General features: G+C 42.2%; 1 protein-coding gene across 1 annotated transcript in view; it reads left to right on the top strand.

Moving 5' to 3' along the window:
* COL4A5 (collagen type IV alpha 5 chain) overlaps positions 1–22,606 on the top strand; it is a 159,964-nt gene that overhangs the window by 128,762 nt on the left and 8,596 nt on the right. The window contains exons 37-49 of the mRNA XM_065410920.1: positions 56–186; positions 2,372–2,498; positions 7,745–7,825; positions 8,843–8,941; positions 10,180–10,230; positions 11,312–11,497; positions 13,724–13,732; positions 16,760–16,768; positions 18,220–18,353; positions 18,969–19,041; positions 19,190–19,261; positions 19,946–20,074; positions 20,263–20,361. Of these exons, the coding sequence (XP_065266992.1) occupies positions 56–186; positions 2,372–2,498; positions 7,745–7,825; positions 8,843–8,941; positions 10,180–10,230; positions 11,312–11,497; positions 13,724–13,732; positions 16,760–16,768; positions 18,220–18,353; positions 18,969–19,041; positions 19,190–19,261; positions 19,946–20,074; positions 20,263–20,361 (1,200 nt within the window). The remainder of the gene's footprint in view (positions 1–55; positions 187–2,371; positions 2,499–7,744; positions 7,826–8,842; positions 8,942–10,179; positions 10,231–11,311; positions 11,498–13,723; positions 13,733–16,759; positions 16,769–18,219; positions 18,354–18,968; positions 19,042–19,189; positions 19,262–19,945; positions 20,075–20,262; positions 20,362–22,606) is intronic.

Below are 22,606 nucleotides of genomic sequence, written 5' to 3' on the forward strand. Positions count from 1 at the left end.
TGACTGACTGCTCTGAAGCTGCTGCAAAACCATTATTTTTTGATATTTTGGACAGGTGTCCCAGGTATTAAAGGCTCTCAAGGCATAGCAGGACGTCCTGGCCAGCCTGGCCCACCAGGATTTCCAGGATTAAAGGGGGAGAAAGGCAACCCAGGTCTTTCAGATATTGGAATCCCTGGCCCTAAGGTATATTTCAAAATCCTTCCCTAGAAGGTGCTGTGGGTGAATGATATTTCTGTGTTAAAGGGCGTTAATTTTTTTTATGTGAAGAGAAAGACACACTGGGATTCAGTGTTTTTAAGATTAAAATAAAGATTCATTTTAAAGGAAAAAACAGTTTTTTGAAAATCTGCATACAACTCACTTCCCCTGCAGCCAACGGTAGCACTGGCTTTCCTCATAAAAGTCTTTGTTTATCAAGAATTGTTTAACAGAGGGCCATCTACCAAGAGAAGCATCTGTGATGTCCATTTCCATTGGTAGAGAGTAATATTTTAAAGCAACTAGAACAGCTGGAGAAATCCCTATCCGTGTTGTTATTTGCATTTGGCAGAAAGTTGCATATGAGACTATCCTAAATTATGGCTCACTTAAGATTCCTTATGGGTTGTCATTATGTTATAATTGGTGACATAATGACAACCTATAGGGGGTAGTAGAATGAACTGCTCCATTCCAATCTCAAGCAGCCACAATTAATTCTTGAAAAATGGTGACTACAATATGCAGAGGTGCCATTTAGAGATACATCCACAGGGAAGAGGCAACTAAAAGGTCACAGTTGCTGCTGCCAAAAACTAAAGCTTGAAAAAAGATACTGGTGCCCAGATTTTCAAACATTCGCTACATAAGTGATCGGACTTTATAAAAAAGTAAGCTCCTAGCAGCTGTCACTGGAGCCTTATAACTAATCTTGAGAGACAATCTGTTTAGCAAAAACAATACTTAGATAAAATATCACACACTTCTGAATTTTTCTTCCTTCTACGATATCCAAGATAACTGCATGGCAACAGAATCTTGGCTTCTTAAAAGATTCTGTTGCTTCTTTTCCACCTGATGCCATAATCCTGTTTGACCTCACAGTTGTTGCTGTGAAAATGATTTTGATGTTTTAGGGAATTATAGAGTGACAAGGTGGGTGAGGTAATATCTTTTATTGGACCAACTTTTCCATTGGTGAGAGAGACAACCTTTTGAGCTTACACAGAGCTCTTCCTCGGGTCTGGGAAATGTTTGGGGAATTATGGTACTTGGGCAAGGAATCAGAACAAGAAGCAGAAGTAAAATAACGAGTAGGCATAGAACTAATAGAAATATCTCATTGACTTAGCAAGGTATCTGATTGGAATGTTAAAACTAAGGGGGGCCAAATTTATTTTTGGTGTAACGATTGGTAACCAGGATAAACGTGGCCAGAGATCTCCGACCTGGACTTGTCTTGTTGCCAATGATCCCATAAATGTTTATTTGTAACTTAGAATGAAACTTAGTTCATCTCTTACTTTGAAAAGCATGAGTTGGTGGTATTCCACTCCTTAAACCTGTGCTTATACCATAGGAGCAGGTTTGAACGGTTTCTAGCTCCAATTTGAGGAATATAAAGTGTTTGCTTAAAATATATTGGTAGCTCAATAACACCTACTAGGAAGATTTGACACTTTATTTATGACTGAGACTTTCAGAGCCACTTGTGGGATTTGAATGCCCAATTCCCATTTTCATGACATCTAGCAAAGCCTAATGGCTGAACAGAAATCTGAAGTTAGTGGAGAGCACTGGAACACAATGGGGTGTACAGGTGTGAATCTATTTGTATAAATAATGTGACAATCTCAGCCTTTACTATTGGTGATGATGCGTGAGTCAGAAAGAAAACAGTGTTTTACTTTCAGAGTTGAGGTTCCAGGGCTGACAAGTTAGAAAAATACTCTGTGCTTGTAAATTGAACAGGTTTTACATGGCATTATTGAGATGCAATACACCTGGGCTCCCACCATGCCATTTTTACAGTGGTATGTTTAAAATTGCTAAAAAAAAAAAAAATCTCTCCATGTAGAGCTAAAAGAAAATAACCTCTCCAACTTTTCACAATGCCAAAGAACAATCTTTGGGGAAAGGCTCTGGGGAACACTATACAAACAAATTGTAGCGGCCACCATTAAAATCTTTACAATTGCCATTTTCAAGTAATAAACGTTACCAAGGTAGTTCCAGCACTAAGCATTGGTTAACATCAAGTTAGGCAAAAAGAAAAACTGTGAAGATTTTAATGACATTCATTGGTGTCTGATGTCAAGAACAGGAACATACAAAAAGAATTAAATGAAATGAAAATGAATGGATCTCATTTTTGCCTAATATTTTCCAGGGTGACACTGGTTTCCCTGGATACCCAGGTAACCCTGGCAGCAAAGGTACACCTGGAAATCCTGGTTTGGCTGGATTACCAGGTAATCCAGGTGCAAAAGGAGAAGCAGGCCTTCCTGGATTCCCAGGTAATTTTACTTGGAATTTTTATTGGAATTTCCTGTCTTTCGCTCATGCGCTCATGTTTTGGCTTCCGTCTCCAGGTAACTTGAATGGTGGCAGGCTGTAATTGCTCGGGGTTCTTACTGTGGAGCCAGTTCATGTAATGCTTCCGGAATCATCACTGCAAAGGGATAGAGATACATCATTTTAAACTTCCTTCTAAAATCAATGTCAATTCATTTGCAGTGAGGGGACCAGAACACATGAACATTTGTGAAAGCCAATACTACAACTGGGGTTATCTGCAATGGTCAGATTACTAACTCCTCTGACCCACAAAATATCTGAGTTTGGCCATACTTTTTCCCTTGTGGATTGCTACAACAAAGCCCTTGTGGATCTTGGCTTTTATTATAACTTACTACAAAATCTTGGCTTCTCTAAAGAATTAATTGTAAAGAGGAGATTTTTTCAGTGTATACAAATATGAATTCATTAGGTTTGGCAATCTTATCTAGAGACTTTTTAACAGTCAGTGTAATTCAGGCTAGGGCTACACTACAGAGCTTACAGCGGCTTACAGCAACAATGCAGCTGTGCTGCTAATGCTGATGCTCTAAGCTGACGGGAGAGAGCTCTCCTGTCGACTTAATTACTCCAGCCCCGACGAGTGGCAGTAGCTATGTCAGCGGGAGAAGCTCTCCCACTGGCATAGCGCTGTCCACACCAGCACTTAGGTCGGCATAATGTATCTCACTCAGAGGGGTGGCTTATTCACACCCCTGCGCTATATAGCTTATATCGACCCAAGTTGTTGTCTGTAGACAGCCTCTGTAGACAGCCCCAGTGCTCTCAAGTCCGAATTTATAGATTCATAGATTCATAGATTCTAGGACTGGAAGGGACCTCGAGAGGTCATCAAGTCCAGTCCCCTCCCGCATGGCAGGACCAAATACTGTCTAGACCATCCCTGACAGACATTTATCTAACCTACTCTTAAATATCTCCAGAGATGGAGATTCCACAACCTCCCTAGGCAATTTATTCCAGTGTTTAACCACCCTGACAGTTAGGAACTTTTTCCTAATGTCCAACCTAGACCTCCCTTGCTGCAGTTTAAGCCCATTGCTTCTTGTTCTATCCTCAGAGGCTAAGGTGAACAAGTTTTCTCCCTCCTCCTTATGACACCCTTTTAGATACCTGAAAACTGCTATCATGTCCCCTCTCAGTCTTCTCTTTTCCAAACTAAACAAACCCAATTCTTTCAGCCTTCCTTCATAGGTCATGTTCTCAAGACCTTTAATCATTCTTGTTGCTCTTCTCTGGACCCTTTCCAATTTCTCCACATCTTTCTTGAAATGCGGTGCCCAGAACTGGACACAATACTCCAGCTGAGGCCTAACCAGAGCAGAGTAGAGCGGAAGAATGACTTCTCGTGTCTTGCTCACAACACACCTGTTAATACATCCCAGAATCATGTTTGCTTTTTTTGCAACAGCATCACACTGTTGACTCATATTTAGCTTGTGGTCCACTATAACCCCTAGATCCCTTTCTGCCGTACTCCTTCCTAGACAGTCTCTTCCCATTCTGTATGTGTGAAACTGATTTTTTCTTCCTAAGTGGAGCACTTTGCATTTGTCTTTGTTAAACTTCATCCTGTTTAACTCAGACCATTTCTCCAATTTGTCCAGATCATTTTGAATTATGACCCTGTCCTCCAAAGCAGTTGCAATCCCTCCCAGTTTGGTATCATCCGCAAACTTAATAAGCGTACTTTCTATGCCAATATCTAAGTCGTTAATGAAGATATTGAACAGAGCCGGTCCCAAAACAGACCCCTGCGGAACCCCACTCGTTATGCCTTTCCAGCAGGATTGGGAACCATTAATAACAACTCTCTGAGTACGGTTATCCAGCCAGTTATGCACCCACCTTATAGTAGCCCCATCTAAATTGTATTTGCCTAGTTTGTCGATAAGAATATCATGCGAGACCGTATCAAATGCCTTACTAAAGTCTAGGTATACCACATCCACAGCTTCTCCCTTATCCACAAGACTCGTTATCCTATCAAAGAAAGCTATCAGATTGGTTTGACATGATTTGTTCTTTACAAATCCATGCTGGCTGTTCCCTATCACCTTACCACCTTCCAAGTGTTTGCAGATGATTTCCTTAATTACTTGCTCCATTATCTTCCCTGGCACAGAAGTTAAACTAACTGGTCTGTAGTTTCCTGGGTTGTTTTTATTTCCCTTTTTATAGATGGGCACTATAGTTGCCCTTTTCCAGTCTTCTGGAATCTCTCCCGTCTCCCATGATTTTCCAAAGATAATAGCTAGAGGCTCAGATACCTCCTCTATTAGCTCCTTGAGTATTCTAGGATGCATTTCATCAGGCCCTGGTGACTTGCAGGCATCTAACTTTTCTAAGTGATTTTTAACTTGTTCTTTTTTTATTTGATCTGCTAAACCTACCCCCTTCCCATTAGCATTCACTGTGTTAGGCATTCCTTCAGACTTCTTGGTGAAGACCGAAACAAAGAAGTCATTAAGCATCTCTGCCATTTCCAAGTTTCCTGTTACTGTTTCTCCCTCTTCACTAAGCAGTGGGCCTACCCTGTCTTTGGTCTTCCTCTTGCTTCTAATGTATTGATAAAAAGTCTTCTTGTTCCCCTTTATTCCCGTAGCTAGTTTGAGCTCATTTTGTGCCTTTGCCTTTCTAATCTTGCCCCTGCATTCCTGTGTTGTTTGCCTATATTCATCCTTTGTAATCTGTCCTAGTTTCCATTTTTTGTATGACTCCTTTTTATTTTTTAGATCATGCAAGATCTCGTGGTTAAGCCAAGGTGGTCTTTTGCCACATTTTCTATCTTTCCTAACCAGCGGAATAGCTTGCTTTTGGGCCCTTAATAGTGTCCCTTTGAAAAACTGCCAACTCTCCTCAGTTGTTTTTCCCCTCAGTCTTGATTCCCATGGGACCTTACCTATCAGCTCTCTGAGCTTACCAAAATCCGCCTTCCTGAAATCCATTGTCTCTATTTTGCTGTTCTCCCTTCTACCCTTCCTTAGAATTGCAAACTCTATGATTTCATGATCACTTTCACCCAAGCTGCCTTCTACTTTCAAATTCTCAACGAGTTCCTCCCTATTTGTTAAAATCAAGTCTAGAACAGCTTCCCCCCTAGTAGCTTTTTCAACCTTCTGAAATAAAAAGTTGTCTGCAATGCAGTCCAAGAATTTGTTGGATAGTCTGTGCCCTGCTGTGTTATTTTCCCAACATATATCCGGATAGTTGAAGTCCCCCATCACCACCAAATCTTGGGCTTTGGATGATTTTGTTAGTTATTTAAAAAAAGCCTCATCCACCTCTTCCACCTGGTTAGGTGGCCTGTAGTAGACTCCTACCATGACATCACCCTTGTTTTTTACCCCTTTTAGCCTAACCCAGAGACTCTCAACACTTCCATCTCCTATGTCCATCTCTACCTCAGTCCAAGTGTGTACATTTTTAATATATAAGGCAACACCTCCTCCCTTTTTCCCCTGTCTATCCTTCCTGAGCAAGCTGTATCCATCCACACCAACATTCCAATCATGTGTATTATCCCACCAAGTTTCAGTGATGCCAACAATGTCATAGTTGTATTTATTTATTAGCACTTCCAGTTCTTCCTGCTTATTACCCATACTTCTCGCATTTGTATATAGGCATCTAAGATACTGGTTTGGTCTTTCCTCCCAGTTTTGTCCTGACCCTCCTTTCTCTCTGCCAATATAGCCCACACTCCCTCTCGTTTCCGACCCATCTCCCAGGTCTCCATGTTCCCCACTTACCTGCGGGCTTTGCTCACCTGTCCCCGTCGAACCTAGTTTAAAGTCCTCCTCACTAGGTTAGCCAGTCTGTGTCCAAATAGGGTCTTTCCCCTCCTCGAAAGGTGAACGCCATCTCTGCCTAGCAGTCCTTCCTCAAATAGCATCCCGTGGTCTAGGAAGCCAAAGCCCTCCTGGCGACACCATCTTCGCAGCCAGGCATTCACCTCCAGGATGCATCTGTCTCTGCCCGGGCCCCTACCTTTGACAGGAAGAATCGAAGAGAATACCACCTGCGTTCCAAACTCCTTCACCCGTACTCTCAGAGCCCTGTAGTCACTCTTGATCCGCTCAGTGTCGCACCGCGCAGTATCATTTGTGCCCACATGGATGAGTAGCATGGGGTAGTAGTCAGAGGGCTGGATAATCCTCGACAATGCCTCCGTAACGTCTCGGATATGGGCTCCTGGCAGGCAGCATACCTCCCGAGATGAAATGTCAGGGCGACAGATGGGCGCCTCCGTCCCCCTCAGCAGAGAGTCTCCGACCACCACTACCCTACGTTTCCTATTCGCAGTGGTGGCAGCAGACCTCCCAGCCTTAGGGGTACGAGGCTTCTCCTCTTTTACTGTAGGGGGTGATGCCTTCTTTCCTGTATCAAGAAGAGCATAACAGTTACCTATTACCACAGCGGGAGGGTTCGGAGCAGGGGTGGAGCACTGCCTGCTGCCAGAAGTAACCAGCTGCCAGTGTCCACCCTGAGCCATCTCCTCCTCCACCAGTGGTGTATCAGCAGTCCTGTGTACTGGGACAGCTACCTCAGCTGTCTCCACATGGACACTGTCCAGGAACTGCTCGTGGATTCGGATGCTTCTCAACCTAGCCACCTCCTCCTGATATCTAAATTTAGTGATATCTAAACTAAGGGACCAAACATGATAGGTGGTAAGTGTCCTTAACTCACATCAGCTTAATGCTATGGAGGTGAGACCCATGCCCCATTAAGATCTTTTTCTGAAAAGGAGGTAGGGAGTGGGGAATGATGGGTTAGCTGCTGTCCATCATGCTTTCACTGTGTTGCTAACTAAATATGCTGTTGCTGTTTACTAGGTTATATCCATTTTAGAGACGATACTGTCTGACTTAAGTTAGAGATGCTATTGGCCTTCAGCATTAAGTAATTAAGAAGGTGGGATTCTGAAGGATGGCAGGAAAAAAACACCTTTAGGCAACCATGTTTTATGTTGATGAACTTCCTCTTCTTTAAAGTCCTACTGCCCCTTTAAATGAATGGTTGCAAATCTATGGTATTAACAGTTGCAGCATGTATTGTACAGTATCTTGATACTTTCTTGACACTCTTTACTTGGTCTGACTTGTACCTTATCCAGTGCTTACCAGTACCTGATAAAACACTGCAGTGTCTTGTTTGATTATTTGATTTGATTATTTCACAGGGCCACCAGGAATTCTAGGACCAAAAGGTATTGATGGACCCCCAGGTAATCCTGGTCTCCCTGGATCACCTGGGCCACCAGGTAGGCATGAATCGTACAACAAAGTCAAGCTTGCAGAACCTCAGTTATCTTTGTATTATTTAAGCCTGGCTTATGATGTTCACCAGAAAGTTCTATGACCTATAGTAGATATCTGACTCCCAAACTGTGACTTGAAGGATTAAACAGGAAAGAGTGATTTGAAATAGCTTCAAAGCTTTAGTTGAAAGTGAAAGCTATGAAATGCTGTTTGAAAAATCCAAATTCCCTTTCAGAAAAATGTAGGCTGGCATTATGGGTTCTTTATGTTTCTTCATAATAATTTCTGACATGGAGTCCCATCTTGGATGGCAAAATTCTCATTGATTACAGAGGGCATATGACCAGATCCACTAATGGCAAGTGCAGATTTACCATGGTGGAATTAGACCTGGCAAAAGGAGTACTGTGATTACAAGTGCTACACTATGCATCGAATTATTGGGTTAAAACTGTAAATTGTCATGGGAGTTTTGCCTGCAGGATTTGGTCCCATGAACCTTTTTAAAATTTGAAATAGCTTCTTTTTTCATATCTTGACAACTATATTGTGTGATGTGTATCTATTCTCATTCTCTCACACACACGTGTACGTACAGTGCCCTGAAAACAAATTACAATAATTCCATTATACTTGAACCTTCTGTTAGCAACCCTGACTACTTGTGTCACTGACAAAGTTATCTCATTACCTTTTGAAACTAGTAAGTATCTGTTTCTGTATCTGTCGGCTTTCTTTATATTAAGCATTGTAATAGCTTATCCTCTGTTTGCAGAAGCAAGAACCTAATTTCACCTATGAAAGGAAGCATTAGATGGATTTTAATCGCCATTAAACTGCTTAAAGATTACAGTTCTGTGACCTTTTTCTGTGAGTGCAGAAAGCAGAGAAGGAAAGAGTTTTGGTTTTGATTTTAAATGGTCTCATTCACACGGACTTGATATTACTTGGTCATTCCTTCAGTTTTAGTTTTGTGGCAGGTGTGCTGTTGCTCTAATATGTTGCTCTATTTTTTTTAGGTGGTGATGGCCGTCCTGGCCCCCCAGGTCTTCCAGGGGAGAAAGGGCAACCAGGTCGGGATGGTATTCCTGGACCAGCTGGACAGAAGGGTGAACTAGGTTAGGTTCCTTCCTTTTTATTTTCTGCTTCTAACTCTGTGTTCTGATTTCTGCTCTGTCCTCTTCCAAAACCATCCATGCTCCCTCGGAATAGCCTCTGTGATTCCCAGTTCTTGAGGATGCACACAAAGGAGGGCATCAAGCCTCCAGTGAGATACAGGACAGGAACTCTCTTCACTCTTAGACATTTGGCCCTCTAAGGCTTTTGCAGTTGAGCACAATCCCTTCCCCTCTAATTCCATTCCAGCTGCCATTGCTTCCACTACCTCTAGGGATGGGCTGCACCCATCCTGCCAGTTCACTTTATTTGGCCCACCAACCAGGGATGCAGCCATAGGTGGGTTCACCTAGGTCCACCCAAATCTGAGTGTGAGAGGAGGTGGCTCTGCCAGCACCTGGAGTGATGGAAGAGGTGAGAACCTTGGTCAGCACGGAGCAGAGGATGGTGAGAAGCGGTTCTTCCTACCGCCTAGAGGAGAGGAGGCAGTTCGTCTGCACCTGCTGCAATGCAGGCAGAAGGTGGCAGCTCTGGTTACTATGGACTCACTCCAGGATGGCCCTGGTGGACAGCTGCTGGGGTTGCTGAATGGGGGTAGCGTGTCCCCAGTGGCAGGGTAGTGTTGGCGGGCACGAGCTCATCCTCCTTCCCAGAAATCATGTAGCTGAACATGGGTGGGCAGGTGTATGTGGTGCGGCATGGTAGCATCGTTGTGGGACTCATTGCTCTGGTGCCCGTTCTCCCAGGGCAGCTTGCAGGCTGCTGCTGTGACAGCAAGGGCCTCTTGTTCCTCAGCCATGAAGGCTTCCTCTTCCACTATATCCTGGAGCCTTTTAAAAAAAAAAAAAAAAGAATGACCCACCAAAGCATTTTAGTGGGTTGTGTGGCCCTCTACTACCTTAAAAATGTCCATCCCTGCTCTAGAACCTTCGGTACTCCCTTAAAAATAGCGACTATCACACAACTACAAATGCAAATTTACCAAAACCCATAATGTGAAAGACCATCTTGAGGATGGAAAGAAACATGCCATGTAAGCAGCATATCACCTTGGAGGAAATCCCTTATCTCTGAGGGGAGATGTGGAAGCGAGCGAGAACCCTGTTAGAACCCCCCCCCCCCCTTAAGGAAACCGAATTACCAGTAAGGGATTCTAACTTCTTATCCTCACCCTAGGCGTCCTGCTTCTGGAGATCTGAGCACTCCACATTTGTAAAAAGATTAATCTGTTTCTTTTCAGGTCAACCAGGTTTTGGGCGCCCAGGACCTCCTGGACTCCCAGGATTATCAGGCAAAGTGTCATTGTTCTTTTTTTAATAAGGATGTTTGTAAAATGTATCTACACACAAAAGGGGGGAAAGGTGGTAGACGTTTAGCTGATATCATTATGCTGTAGCAAATTAACAATGTAGCAGTAACCTTTTATCTCCTATACTACAGTAGGACCTCTCTAATTTGCATCAGTAACTGAGAGACCCATGGCTCACTATTGAACTTAGTGAATTAACAATTAAGCAAAAAAGACAAGATGGTTAAATCGACTGCATCATGCACTGTACTTTGTTGATTTACTCCTAACAAATATGGCTTAGTTATAAGGTATGACAATGGGTAAAATTTGCAGAAGCACCTAAGTGACTTTCAAAAGTCACTTGCAAATTTTCAGAAGTGACTTAGACACTTAGGAGTCTAATTTCCTTTGACTTTCAAGGTGACTAAGACTCCTAAATCACTTGGCCACTTTTGAAAATTGTATCCAGTATGTCTTAATGCTCTGTGCTATATTATATGAAATGAATAAAGTCTTAATACTGGAGGATCTCACCACAGCAATGTCATGTCCATTAAACCTTTGCTCAGAAGTGGGGTTGTGAGACCCTTATGAGTTTGAGCATCAATGGATTTGAAGAGTAGCAAAGTGAGATTTAGCAAGGTCCTCTTGCATGCCCCAAGTTATACAACTTCTTGTCCTGCAAGAATTCTCAGCTCTTTAGAGTGTCTGAGTCTGATTGTCCTCTCACACCAGTTTTACATTGGTGTAATGCCATTGGTGCCAGTGAGGTGTGTTCAGATTTACACCTTTATAAGCAAGAATGGAATCAAGTCCTAGTACTTCAACTGAAGTTTGGAGGGATAGCTGAGTGGTTTGAGCATTGGCCTGTTAAACCCAGGGTTGTAAGTTCAATCCTTGAGGGGCCCACTTGGGGATCTGGGGCAAAATCAGTACTTGGTCCTGCTAGTGAAGGCAGGGGGCTGGACTCAATGACCTTTCAAGGTCCCTTCCAGTTCTAGGAGATGGGAGATCTTCATTAATTATTACATATAACTAAACTAAATACAGCATCCATAAACATGTCTGTTTGGTTTAACAGGGCAAAAGGGCGAGATGGGATTACCTGGCCCTCCAGGAGCCCCTGGACTTACAGGTTTGAAGGGTGAACCAGGTTTCCAGGGATTCCCCGGTCTACAAGGTCAACAAGGTCCACCAGGCCTGCCTGGGCCACCTATGGAAGGTCCTAAAGGTAGTCCTGGTCCACAAGGTGTACCGGGGAGACCAGGTAGGAATGCGGTTCATAACAGTCCATCTCTATCAATAATTCTTTATTTTGCTGGCAGGTTATCAGCCTTGAGAACTTCTGAATTTCAGACCAATTCTTTTGATATAGTGTGTGGCTGACAGCTGTGTTTCCATGGTATAACCTTTAAATATTTCTTGGTAACCAAAAGGCTGTCTTGCCAAAAGCAACAATATTAAGAAGGATACTAAAAACAAATAAAAATCTTGATTTCAGCTAGTCTCTTTTTTGAAAGACCCTGCTCATACCTGGCAGCAAAATACAATGCATTGATAAACGTGAGATTCTCAGCATGTTGTCACAGCAATCATCTAGAGAGCACCAAATCAACTTTTGCAGCATCTGCCAAATATGCCTTTGTGGTATTGTCACATGATCAATGAATTTCATCGTGCACAAAAATAAAAGTAATAAACTCCATCGTTCTAGGACCCATGAAAATCAAATTCATATTAGCATCACAGCATGATCAAATTGGATAGTGGTTTCTTCATCTCAACATCATGTATGCACATCATTGTTCCATCGTGTCACACGTTCCAGTGGATTCAGTGCAACACAATGCAGTCTTCATCTTTCCATTCCATGTTTGCATCTTGTTCCTGCATCTACTAATTCTGGAAATGATGAATTCCATCCTGGGTTAACATCCCTGAGCAGATCTCTGCTGTACTGAGAAATTAGATTAATTTATGTGTTTATATATTTCATGGAAAATTAATCGATATTAAGATGCCACTTTTGAGCGATTAAGGACTGTGTCAGTGAATATTCTGTCTTTCACCTCTCAAGGCCTTGTCTTATAGTTGTTACTTGGACTTGAAATTAATTAGCAGCTAATACTATAAATTGCCACCCCAATGCGCTTGACATTCATTTTCAAGAGAAGCAGCTTATTGAAGTGAAGTTGTTTGCTTGCTTACAAATAGAAAACACTTTTTTTTTAAACTGAAACTTCGCAAGTATTCTGAATTTGGGATTTTTCATTGGTGAAAGCTCTGGGTGAGGAAGGTTAAACATTGAGTTAGTGCATTTACAAAATAACTGCTATCCGTATATTGGCAATTTAGGGGGCGGGGGAAAGTTGTAGGGGTTTTTTCAATATAAATTTTCTAAGGTCTTTAGGATTGTGAGCTTGGAGCCAAATTAACCTCTGGTGCAGGTAGATGCAACTCCAAGTAAGGGCTGTGACAAGCTAGACCTTTGAGATCTTCAGATGAAAAGTGGTATCCAAGTGCAAAGTATTATGATGATGAAACATTCCATAGGGCAGCTGATTGCTGTTCTATAACGATCAGAGCCTTTACTAAAAATAATTTCTCATATGAAAAGTTACCCCACAAAATCTAAACTGTATGAGGTAAAACATTAAATTCTGAACAATTTGTGATCCCATATTTCACTTGTAGCATAGCTATATTTCTGCTGGTCTCTGATCCTGTTTACATGTTTCATATAAACCCTGCAATTATTAACCTAAATTAGTTGGCAAGGTAGAAGACAAGAATATTATTTTGTGCACATTTTAGGTTATCAGTTGGAAAACACCAGTGAAGTTCTGCTCAGGCATGTTTTCTCTCTTTCATCTCCATTTTTGTTGCATGGAGTGTATAAAGCGAAATGTTTGTCTTGCTCATTTGTGCATGGACTAATGTGGATAAACCAAACTATTACTGCAGTTCTATTACAATCAGCACTTTGTAGAACAAAAGGACTATAGCCCATTGTTGAAATGCTGCTTTCATAACATTTCAACCTCAGGCAGTTAATCATAAAAGCAGCTCTGCTGCTGACAAATTATCCCACTTCTAAGGAAATAATAAATAAAAATGTGAATCAGCTGCATCCATTGCTTGTTAACTTCTGGGTGTATTTTCAGACTAGTTAAAGTGACCAAATTCAAACCCGGTATTATTCCATTCTGCTGAGTTACAGCTGGAATGAGTTTGGCATGATGATAATAGTAAGGGTTTATTAATAGCTAATACAGTAAAGCAGATTCCTAAGAGAATGAAACACTATTTTTAACTCTGTTTTATTATTCACCATGAACAATAATAGTTTGGTGTTTGCATACTGTATGTAAAGCAATATTGAGCTAAATCTAAATTGAAAGGTTTAGTTTAATACATTGACATTTCTAACAGTTTTGATGTTTTTCCCCCTGTTGTAATGATGGCCTTGGTGAACTTTGATCCCTACTCCCAGGTCCTTCAGGTTAGCCCCTTAACTCCAAAATAGTAATTTTGCATGAAGTTGAATGTGTATACTTTAAAAAACCATTTGTTGATGTATAAATGTAGAGAACTAAAGTCAGGTATACCAAGTCATTCTTCATACGTACCTTTGATGTGTAGTAGTACAGGAGAATCAAATGCAGGCTTTCAGACTCCACTATGCCCATCATTTGGGGACTGATCCTGGGAAGTGCTGAGCATCCTTTGTTCCCTAACTACAGACGAGTTAAGACCATGTGGCACCCTACTAGTGGCTTTCAGAAGCCTGCAGGATTGCGCCCCTGACTGGGAAATATATTTTGTAATATTTCTTCCCAGTCCAACTGAAAGGGGAAAAGTAAGATTTCTCCCACCCTCCCCTTTTAAAAACTGGTATGCTGCACAGTGTTCTCATCCCTTGCCTGGAGATCCATGGTTTGCAGTTCAGTTAGATGATAACATTCATTTCTGTAAAACCTGCAGTTGTTGATTATGGACAGTCAGGAGTGAGGGCACCGTATAAGGAACACAGTCTGGATTAGCCTTCATAATCTATTATGTTGTTTCTTTGGAAAAGTTGACAAGCATATGTTTTGTATAATCTTAAATGTAGATTTTGAGAGCCAAGAATTCCTTATTTTTTATATTCTGTGTCCTGCAAATTTAACATGGCTATCTTGATTGTTGTTTTGAGTCTTAGAGAAGGAAAACACTAAATGAAATAAAAGAAAAGTGAGGCAATGGGCACCTCATGTGGTGCCTCTGCTGTGATACTTGTTCTCTGTAAAATATTTGTTGTTCACCAAACCAGTTGGGGTCTGAGGAGACCTATAGGCTTTTTATTTAACAAGCAGCAGGAGGAAGGAAAGTAGATGTGTATGCCAGTGCATATAGAGGAAAGTGAAAGAAGACTTTTCCAAGGGCAGGCTGGGCAGAAAGATGATTATCCATTCATGCTGTTACGCAGTTCTAGTTATTATGAATAGCTCGCTTAGGGCTTGTCTACACATGAAAGCTTTGCCAGTTATACTGATATGGTTAAACTGGTATAACTCCCTGTGTGGGCCCTCTTATTTTAGAATTAGAATGGCATTTTTTAAGCTTAAATGCCTTCCAAAGTGACATAAACTACCCCAAAAAGGCCCTCTTGTTTGAGAATACAAGTGCCTACCCAGTGACTATACCAGTATAACTATAGCACTTCAAATTCACGTTAGCTTATGCCAGTATAATTTTCCCATGTAGACAAGCCCTTATTTTCATAACCTTATTTCATCTCCATAAAGTTAGTAGAACACAGAGAGGCTTCCATTGCCATTTACTAGTCTAACTAAATTGGAGCACAAAGCTATCTCCTCTATAAGGCTGCAGAAGATGTTTCATAAGTGCTTAGCCATTTTTTCAGATTTATTTAAATCATAGTATACTGTGCATGTAGCACTAGCCAGATGTTGTAAAGTCCCAGTGTCTGTCTTTAGAATGAAAATGACTTGGCATATCTATGTAATTACAATTTTATTCAATGAAGTCTTGAAAGTTTTGCTCTGATGACTTTTAGGAAACAAAGTGCTGTGATCAAAGTTCAATAATGAATCCAATTTAGTTTTAACTGTGTACACTAAGTGCTGCTAGAGACTTAATGTACCAACCTATGTCCACATCTCACTCTAGATCTTAAAGTATAAAAAGAATGTGGTCTCCTCTTTTTATCTAATTGTGGTTTTGTCTGCATCACAAAACCGTCATACAGTGTGGCTTGAATAGCAGTCATGCTTCAGGAGAGGCACCGCATCTTGGGTAAGCAGAGGGGCTGCAGTTCATGACAGAGGGCCACCTGAGCTAGCCCCGCTCCAAGCTTTGTCTAATACTCTCTATCTCACCAAATTCAGCACAGACTCTCAGCTAGTCATGCATCGTATTTGGAAATCATAGCAAAACTTACATACATTTTATAAGAAATTAACATTAGCAACAAGATGCTATTTTTAACCATTATAAAGCTAGTATTAATAAAGTGTCAAAAGTGTAGAAAAATAGAGCATTGAGATAAACCTGACATGTTTACTGTGGTTTTTAGCTGAACGTTGCATGAAATATATATTTAAATCATTTCACTGACATGAAAATGGGTGAGGGGTGATGGATCCAGATTGTCTTAATTCTGGAGGATGTCAGGGAGACGATCACTAAAGACTTGCCTGCACTGAACAGAAGAACCCTTAAATTGGCTTTCCAAGTGTGTTGCAGCATAAAAAAATCTCCCTAAGAAATTAAAACAGACCAATTAGCATTTTGTGGCATTTTTTTTATCAAGAACAATGTCAACAAGAGAACAGTTCTAAGGATAGATGTACATGTCATGCTATATATTTTCCTCCAGATTACATTTCTAGCACCTGACCAGTGCACATTTAAAAAAATTTCTTTTGTTCCATTTTTTTGTATTGCTCACTAGTATTCTGCTCTTCAACTTCCTTTCACAAATGGTGACATTCGCATCTGTGCAGTGGGACTTAAGTGGTGATTGCATCGTGTGCTAACCCTCTGCACAGAGATGAATTTCAGCCAAAAAGAAGGTGCAAACTTCTGAATCTATTCATTAAATTGGATATCACCAGACTCCAGGCCACGCAGAGACTGAGTGTTGTCAGTGAAATGGTTACTTAGGACAATCCTCATTTGTATAGGACTAACTGGCAGCAGACCTCACTTGTAACGTTAAAGCAAAAACATGCTCTTCAGTAAAGCTTAAGTTTCTGATTTAATGAAGAGTGTCATGTTGGCCTTAGTAGCCTAATCACCAGAATAAGTTGTATGTGAAAATGTCTATATTTGCCCACTCATGTATGGTTTTTTGCATGCATGTTGATTATGTTGTAAATACAAAATATACTGGTGAAACGGGTTATTGTTTAGTGCATATACTATCATCCGTACTATTTCTAACTAGTAATCTTGTTTTGTACTGTGTGATGTCTGATCCTTCTAACATCGATCATTGGGCTTTGGTGAACTCTGATCCTTCCAGGTCCTCCAGGTTAGATTCTTAACTTGGTCAATTTATTTTACTGCATTGCATTTGTCATACGAAAAATTGATGTTTCTCTGTAATTCAAAGATTGTTTTTAAGTGCTGTGGGTACCCTGTAGATGGTACCTGTTGACAGTTAGCATACCTGAGAAGGTAACCTGTAATTAGTTCTCATGTGTGCAGTACCAGATTCAGTTTCTCTTAAGAATAAGCTTGTATGGTGGCATGTGTCTGTAGCTGTCAACTGCACGACTTGTTTGATATGTGGCACTAAATTGCTACTGAATTTTAAAAAGAAATGGTTAGGGTTTTATCTTCAGAACTGCATGCAGAAATCTCACTCATCAAATCCATTCTCTGTACATGGCCTCTTTGAGGACTTTAAAGGGAGACTTTAAATTGTTAACGGTTTCAGAAGAATTGAAAAGCCAGTACACTTATAAAATCATATTACATGGGTAGAATTAAGGAGGAGAAAGTCATGAATTCTCCAGCAAAGTGAAGACTCTATTTGTTAGACCCCTTCATCTCCACATATAAAGGTATAAATGGATATGTGACTTAAATCATAGTAGCACTTTCCATTTTACTTGCCATGAGGTTTGTGTCACATATGAGTAACGATGACCTTGTATTTATCACTGTGGAACAAAGGTGAAATGATCTGATCAGGTGTTTTGTTTTCAACATACTATGAGTTGTTTTTATGAACTTACATGAAAATGTCAACAACAGGGTATTTCACCCTCTGTCTACATAAAGGAAAGGGTAATGCAATCCCCAGGGTCGTGTTTAGGTACTCCCTACTGCTCAGTGGAGAAATTCGTTGAGTGCACATTTAAGAAAAAACTAATCCTGAATGTTAGAGAAAATAATTGAAACAGATGTCCAATCTCCATTGGGGTTTATATATTGAAATCAGCCTAATTATTGGAGAGGAGATTAATCAACTGAAAGGGCATTCACCCCTGAGCTTTGGTTGAGGAAGGCTCTGCTCTTACCCCTATGCCTGTCTCCTCTGCCTCTTAGAGGTGGAACAGCCTCTAAGAGATGCAGGATTTAGTGGCATTTTTTACCTTCCCCAGTCAGGAGCAGCACTTTGGGGAGGGGGTACACCGGTCCTGCTTCCCTCAATGGAAACGTCAAACTCTGTCTGCAGTAGGTGGCAGCATTTTACGCTCTGTGTGTGTCACTCTGTGTGTGTCACTCTGTGACACTGGCTTTCACAATGGAGTTGGTCAATCAAGAAAACACTCAAGAAGGGGAAAACGCTATGCATTCGCATTAGATTGGCCCTAGCCATGCACTTTGCATTGGGTGGGGGGGGAAGCCGAGCTAAAATATAGATATTTTAATGTAGAGACCACAGTCCTTATATGCAAATCCATACAGAATGCACAGGAGTCATGGGCAGGCTGACTCATACTGATCCATGAACATCTGTTATGTAATATCAAGGTCTGCCAGGGCCAGAAGGTCCACGGGGTCCCCGTGGAAATGGAGGATTTAAAGGAGAAAAAGGAAACCCAGGTCAGTCAGGCCAGCCTGGCCTCCCTGGTCTAAAAGGAGATCAAGGACAACCTGGACGCCAGGTATGATAAGGAGTGATGCGTATTTCTAGCTGGGAGTGTTTTATTTTTAAAAAGAGTAAAATATGGAGCCTTCTAGTTGGAAGATGCATTTTATAATGAACCTAAAGCCAGACTGTAGTTTCTAACACTCTGGAACAGATCCTGGCTTCTAGTGGGCAGAGGAGGTGTAGAGGATGTTGGGATCACCGCTAACCCTCTTCCCTCCCCCACACAGGTGGCTGGGCAGGATTTCTCCATAGTGTCCAAGTGAGAGCAACAGTAGCTAATGCGTCATCCTTGCTCTGTTGCCCCTTGCCAGTGAGGGATGATGGCAAATCTCCCAGTCAGAGAGAGAGAGAGAGAGGTGTGTGTGTGTGTGTGTGTGTGTGTGTGTGTGTTATATACCACTGTAGGCCACCCACTGGTCCTGTTCACAGATGTAATAATAAATGAGCCCTATTGCATGCTCTCCTTTTTTTGCTGTGGATTTATACATTCATGGTGCTGTTTCCTGGCTCTCTAAGTGTAGCAAGAAAGCTTGGAAATCCTATAGATTCTTGTTTGTCCCCAGTCCACCTTTTTTCTCTCCTGAGACTCAATGAGAGGATTAAATAATTGTGAAGCTACTTTGTTTAGGGTGATCCTGGTCGTCCCGGCCTGAATGGAATGAAAGGTGATCCTGGGGTTCCAGGTGTTCCAGGATTTCCAGGTATTTAAAAATCATTTCAAACAAAGCCTTTAGAACTCAGTAATGTCCAACTAGTAGAGGAGAAGAGCCCGCTTTGGGCACTCATGCTGTAGATTTTTTCAGGAAGCACATACTTTCCCTGTGTAACTGTATTGGTTTGGTGTTTCAGGTATGAAGGGTCCCATTGGCCCTCCAGGAGCAATTGGTTTTAAAGGTGATCAAGGCCCATCAGGTTCACCAGGTATGAATCATGGTTGATGCTACCCTTGTCTTCAGGGAGGTAGAATTGGACCCAAAGGCATGGAACCAAGTCCATTCCTGGTGTAACTCACTCAGGTTGGGCAGAGATACCCCAGCAATGGAATTTGTCCTTGTTGTGCTATGATATGAACAGCAATTTAAACACCATTATAAAAATAACAAACACCATTCATTGTTTTTAAAACTTTCCTTCCACTTTCCTAGTAAGGGAAAAGCCACTTAGATATCTGATGTAGACCCATTCCTCTTCATTCAGTGGAAAGAAGCTGCTCAGGAGGGGGTAGCTGATGATTTCCCGTTCCAACACTTCCTCCGCTGAGTTTTTTCTATGTGGTTGTTTCGTGTTGACTCAAGGGTACCATGGAGAAAAGGACTTCAGCACAGTTTAACACCAGTAATAAAGCTGACTTTACTCTGTGTTTCCTTGGATATATGGAACAGCCCCTATAAGAGTCAGTCTATCCTTTTTGCAAGGATGCAACTAAGAGCAAATTTTGACTTGAACCTCTAGTTGCACTGTTTATTCCATTGATCAGATCTCTTGGCTGATGTCATCTTAAAGAATTATAGGGCTGATGAACTAATCAAACTTCCCTGTGTGTCTTTTGGAGTCACCTCCATCTTGGATTGTCTGTCTCTCTAATACAAACTTTCTTTATCCTAGGTCCACCAGGCTTACCTGGCCCTGCTGGACAAACCATTGTAGTAAAAGGTGACCCGGGTCCTCCAGGTCCACCAGGCCAGCCTGGATTGAAAGGGCCACCTGGATTGTCAGGCCCACCAGGATTGCCAGGTATGATCACTGTGGACTGCAGGCTTTACTGCTTATGTTTATAGGAAGTGACTAGTTAACAGGATGCAATAGACCATTTGTTCTAGGATGCAGTAGACAGTTTCCTCCAGAGGGTTCCTGGGTTTATTTGCTGAGACTTAGGTGTGCTTGCAAGAGTGTAACTTTCATTGCTCCATTTATTTTTCTAGGTCCAATAGGCCTTCCTGGGGATCCTGGGCGAGATGGACTTCCTGGATTTGATGGTCCAGGAGGACGCAAAGGCGAGAGAGGACTTCCCGGCCAACCAGGTATAATAAGTACCCTAGTTCTGGTGAGGAGAAAGGGGGTTGGTATGTAAAAAAAATAAAAATATATATATATTTTTTAAATCGCATCTTAAGAATGCAGACAAATGTCAGGACTTGTATTCTGTTGCAATTCACATGCAACAATGTTACATTTTTGGAATAGGGTGTCCCAGCTATCCTGCTGTTAGATCAGGCCTGCACAACATGCGGCCCGGGGGTCGCATGCGGCCCGCGTGGGCTCACTGTGTGGCCCGCGGGGGGTGAGTAGGCAAGCGGCGGGTGAGGGAGGGGGGCTGAGTAGGCAAGCAGGCGGGCAGTGGCGGGGAATGAGTAGGCGAGCCGGGCGGGTGGAGGGCTGAGGAGGTCACGGGGGGCCCGCAGGAAGCAATGGGGGGGGGGGGGGGAGAAATGCGGCACGCCGGGGGAGGAGGCGGTGCTGGGGATTTGGGGAAGGGGTTCGGAAGGGGTGGAGGGGTGGAGTTGGGGTGGGGCCGGGAAGGCAGCCAAAAAATTTTTTGCTTGGGGCGGCAAAAATCCTAGAGCCGGCCCTGCCCTCTCCAAGGGTTGCAGCTGTCTGGAGGTGCCTGCCTTCCACACCTTCCTCATTCACACCTCTTTCATTCAACAGGGCAATTGATTACAAAGTGGGGGGAAGATCTTATTCTACTTCTAGCAAAAAGACATTTTTCTTTTACCTTAATTATAGTACCTTAGGGGCCCGCTATAACATATTACCAAGGTTCAATACTGTTGTTTCGGTGGGGCGGCGCTGGGGGGGTTGTTTCTGTGGGGCGGGCAGCGCTGGGGGGGGGGTTGTGTTTCGGGGGGGCTGGGTGGCGCTGGCGGGGGGGGGGGGGTTGGCGGCGCTCGGGGGGTTTCGGCCCTCAGCTGTTTTCTTTGGAGTAATATGGCCCTCGCCGCTTTACGAGTTGTGCAGGCCTGTGTTAGATAGTCCAATACGGTGTTTTTGCTGGCATATGCTGTAGGCTTGTAAAAGTCATTAGTCTTAAAACTGCCCAGTGGCAGACTCAGTACCAGTATTGTTGCCGGATCCATTCCCTGGATGTTGTTTTATTTCACTTTGTTTTGAGTTCAATAGAACACTCTTCACAGCCTGTGACACATGGTGTATAATTAGGACAGTAACAAACAAAGAGGAGTAGAAGCTGGGAAAATAAAGTGTTATGTTTTTGCATTGAAACAATGAATCAGAAAAACTGTTCTCATGGGGAAAGAATTCCATCAAGTCAGGTCTGTGTGGAGCAAAGGCACTGAACGGGGGGAGGGGAAAAGTTTAACTAGACACCAGCTAAAATCTATTAAAGCACCAGGACCCAAAGTCCCATTAACTTTCAGTGAGATTTGGACTCTTAAGTGTTTGTCACTTTTGAAAATTTTACCCATCAACTAGAAATAGAAGGCAAGTGGGGAGTAGGTGGGAATCAAATTATGCAAATAAGATGGTGCTCCAAAGTAGCATGCCTTGAATGCTAGAGTCAGAACCGTCAGGGCTGAATCTTCATCTGGAGGAGGCGGAGGTTCTAGATTGTAACTTGTACCAAGTTTTCTAAAAAGCCAGGAGACAAACAAAATGATGGGAAGGAATATGCATAATGAAGTTAAATATCAGTGCTGGTGAGAAAAGGTCAAAATTTCAACAACAAAAAGAGGCAAAAAATTCCACAAAATATTTTTTGGAATTGTTTGCCCTGTTTTTTTGACCAGCTCTGTGAAATATTCTGTTAGCATAGTTTGAAAACATGCAAGAAGAGAATGTTCTTAAGAACCAGGAAGGAAAAAGATCCAACATTCTAGAAATTGAGTCTTAAAACTTAGCTAATTAAGAGCAATGACAAAGAGGGGACCCTGAAGTTCCCAGGCACGTTTTTTATGCTCTGCTCTAAGGTTGTTATGGCATATTTTATCTTCCATTCTTAGAGCCTGTTCCAGAGCCCATTGCAGTCTTTCCATTTATTTCAGTGGATTTTGGATCTCCTCGAAGAGAGGGAGTGTGTTCTAGCATAAGACCCTTAGCTCAGCTCTGCCATTGACTTGCTTTGTGACCTGTAAGCAAGTCAGGTAGGGCTAACTTGCTACGCTGCACATACAGTTGTGTGGGTTTGGAATGGCTTACCTACCCTGTTCATAGCTAACTACAGTACTCTATGGCCCCCACTTACTGTAGTTTCTGAGCACTTCTCAATCACTAAGGCATTTATCCTCAGAACACACCTGTGAGATATGG

Source organism: Emys orbicularis, chromosome 9 (genome assembly GCF_028017835.1).
Source record: "Emys orbicularis isolate rEmyOrb1 chromosome 9, rEmyOrb1.hap1, whole genome shotgun sequence".
NCBI classification, from domain to species: domain Eukaryota; kingdom Metazoa; phylum Chordata; order Testudines; family Emydidae; genus Emys; species Emys orbicularis.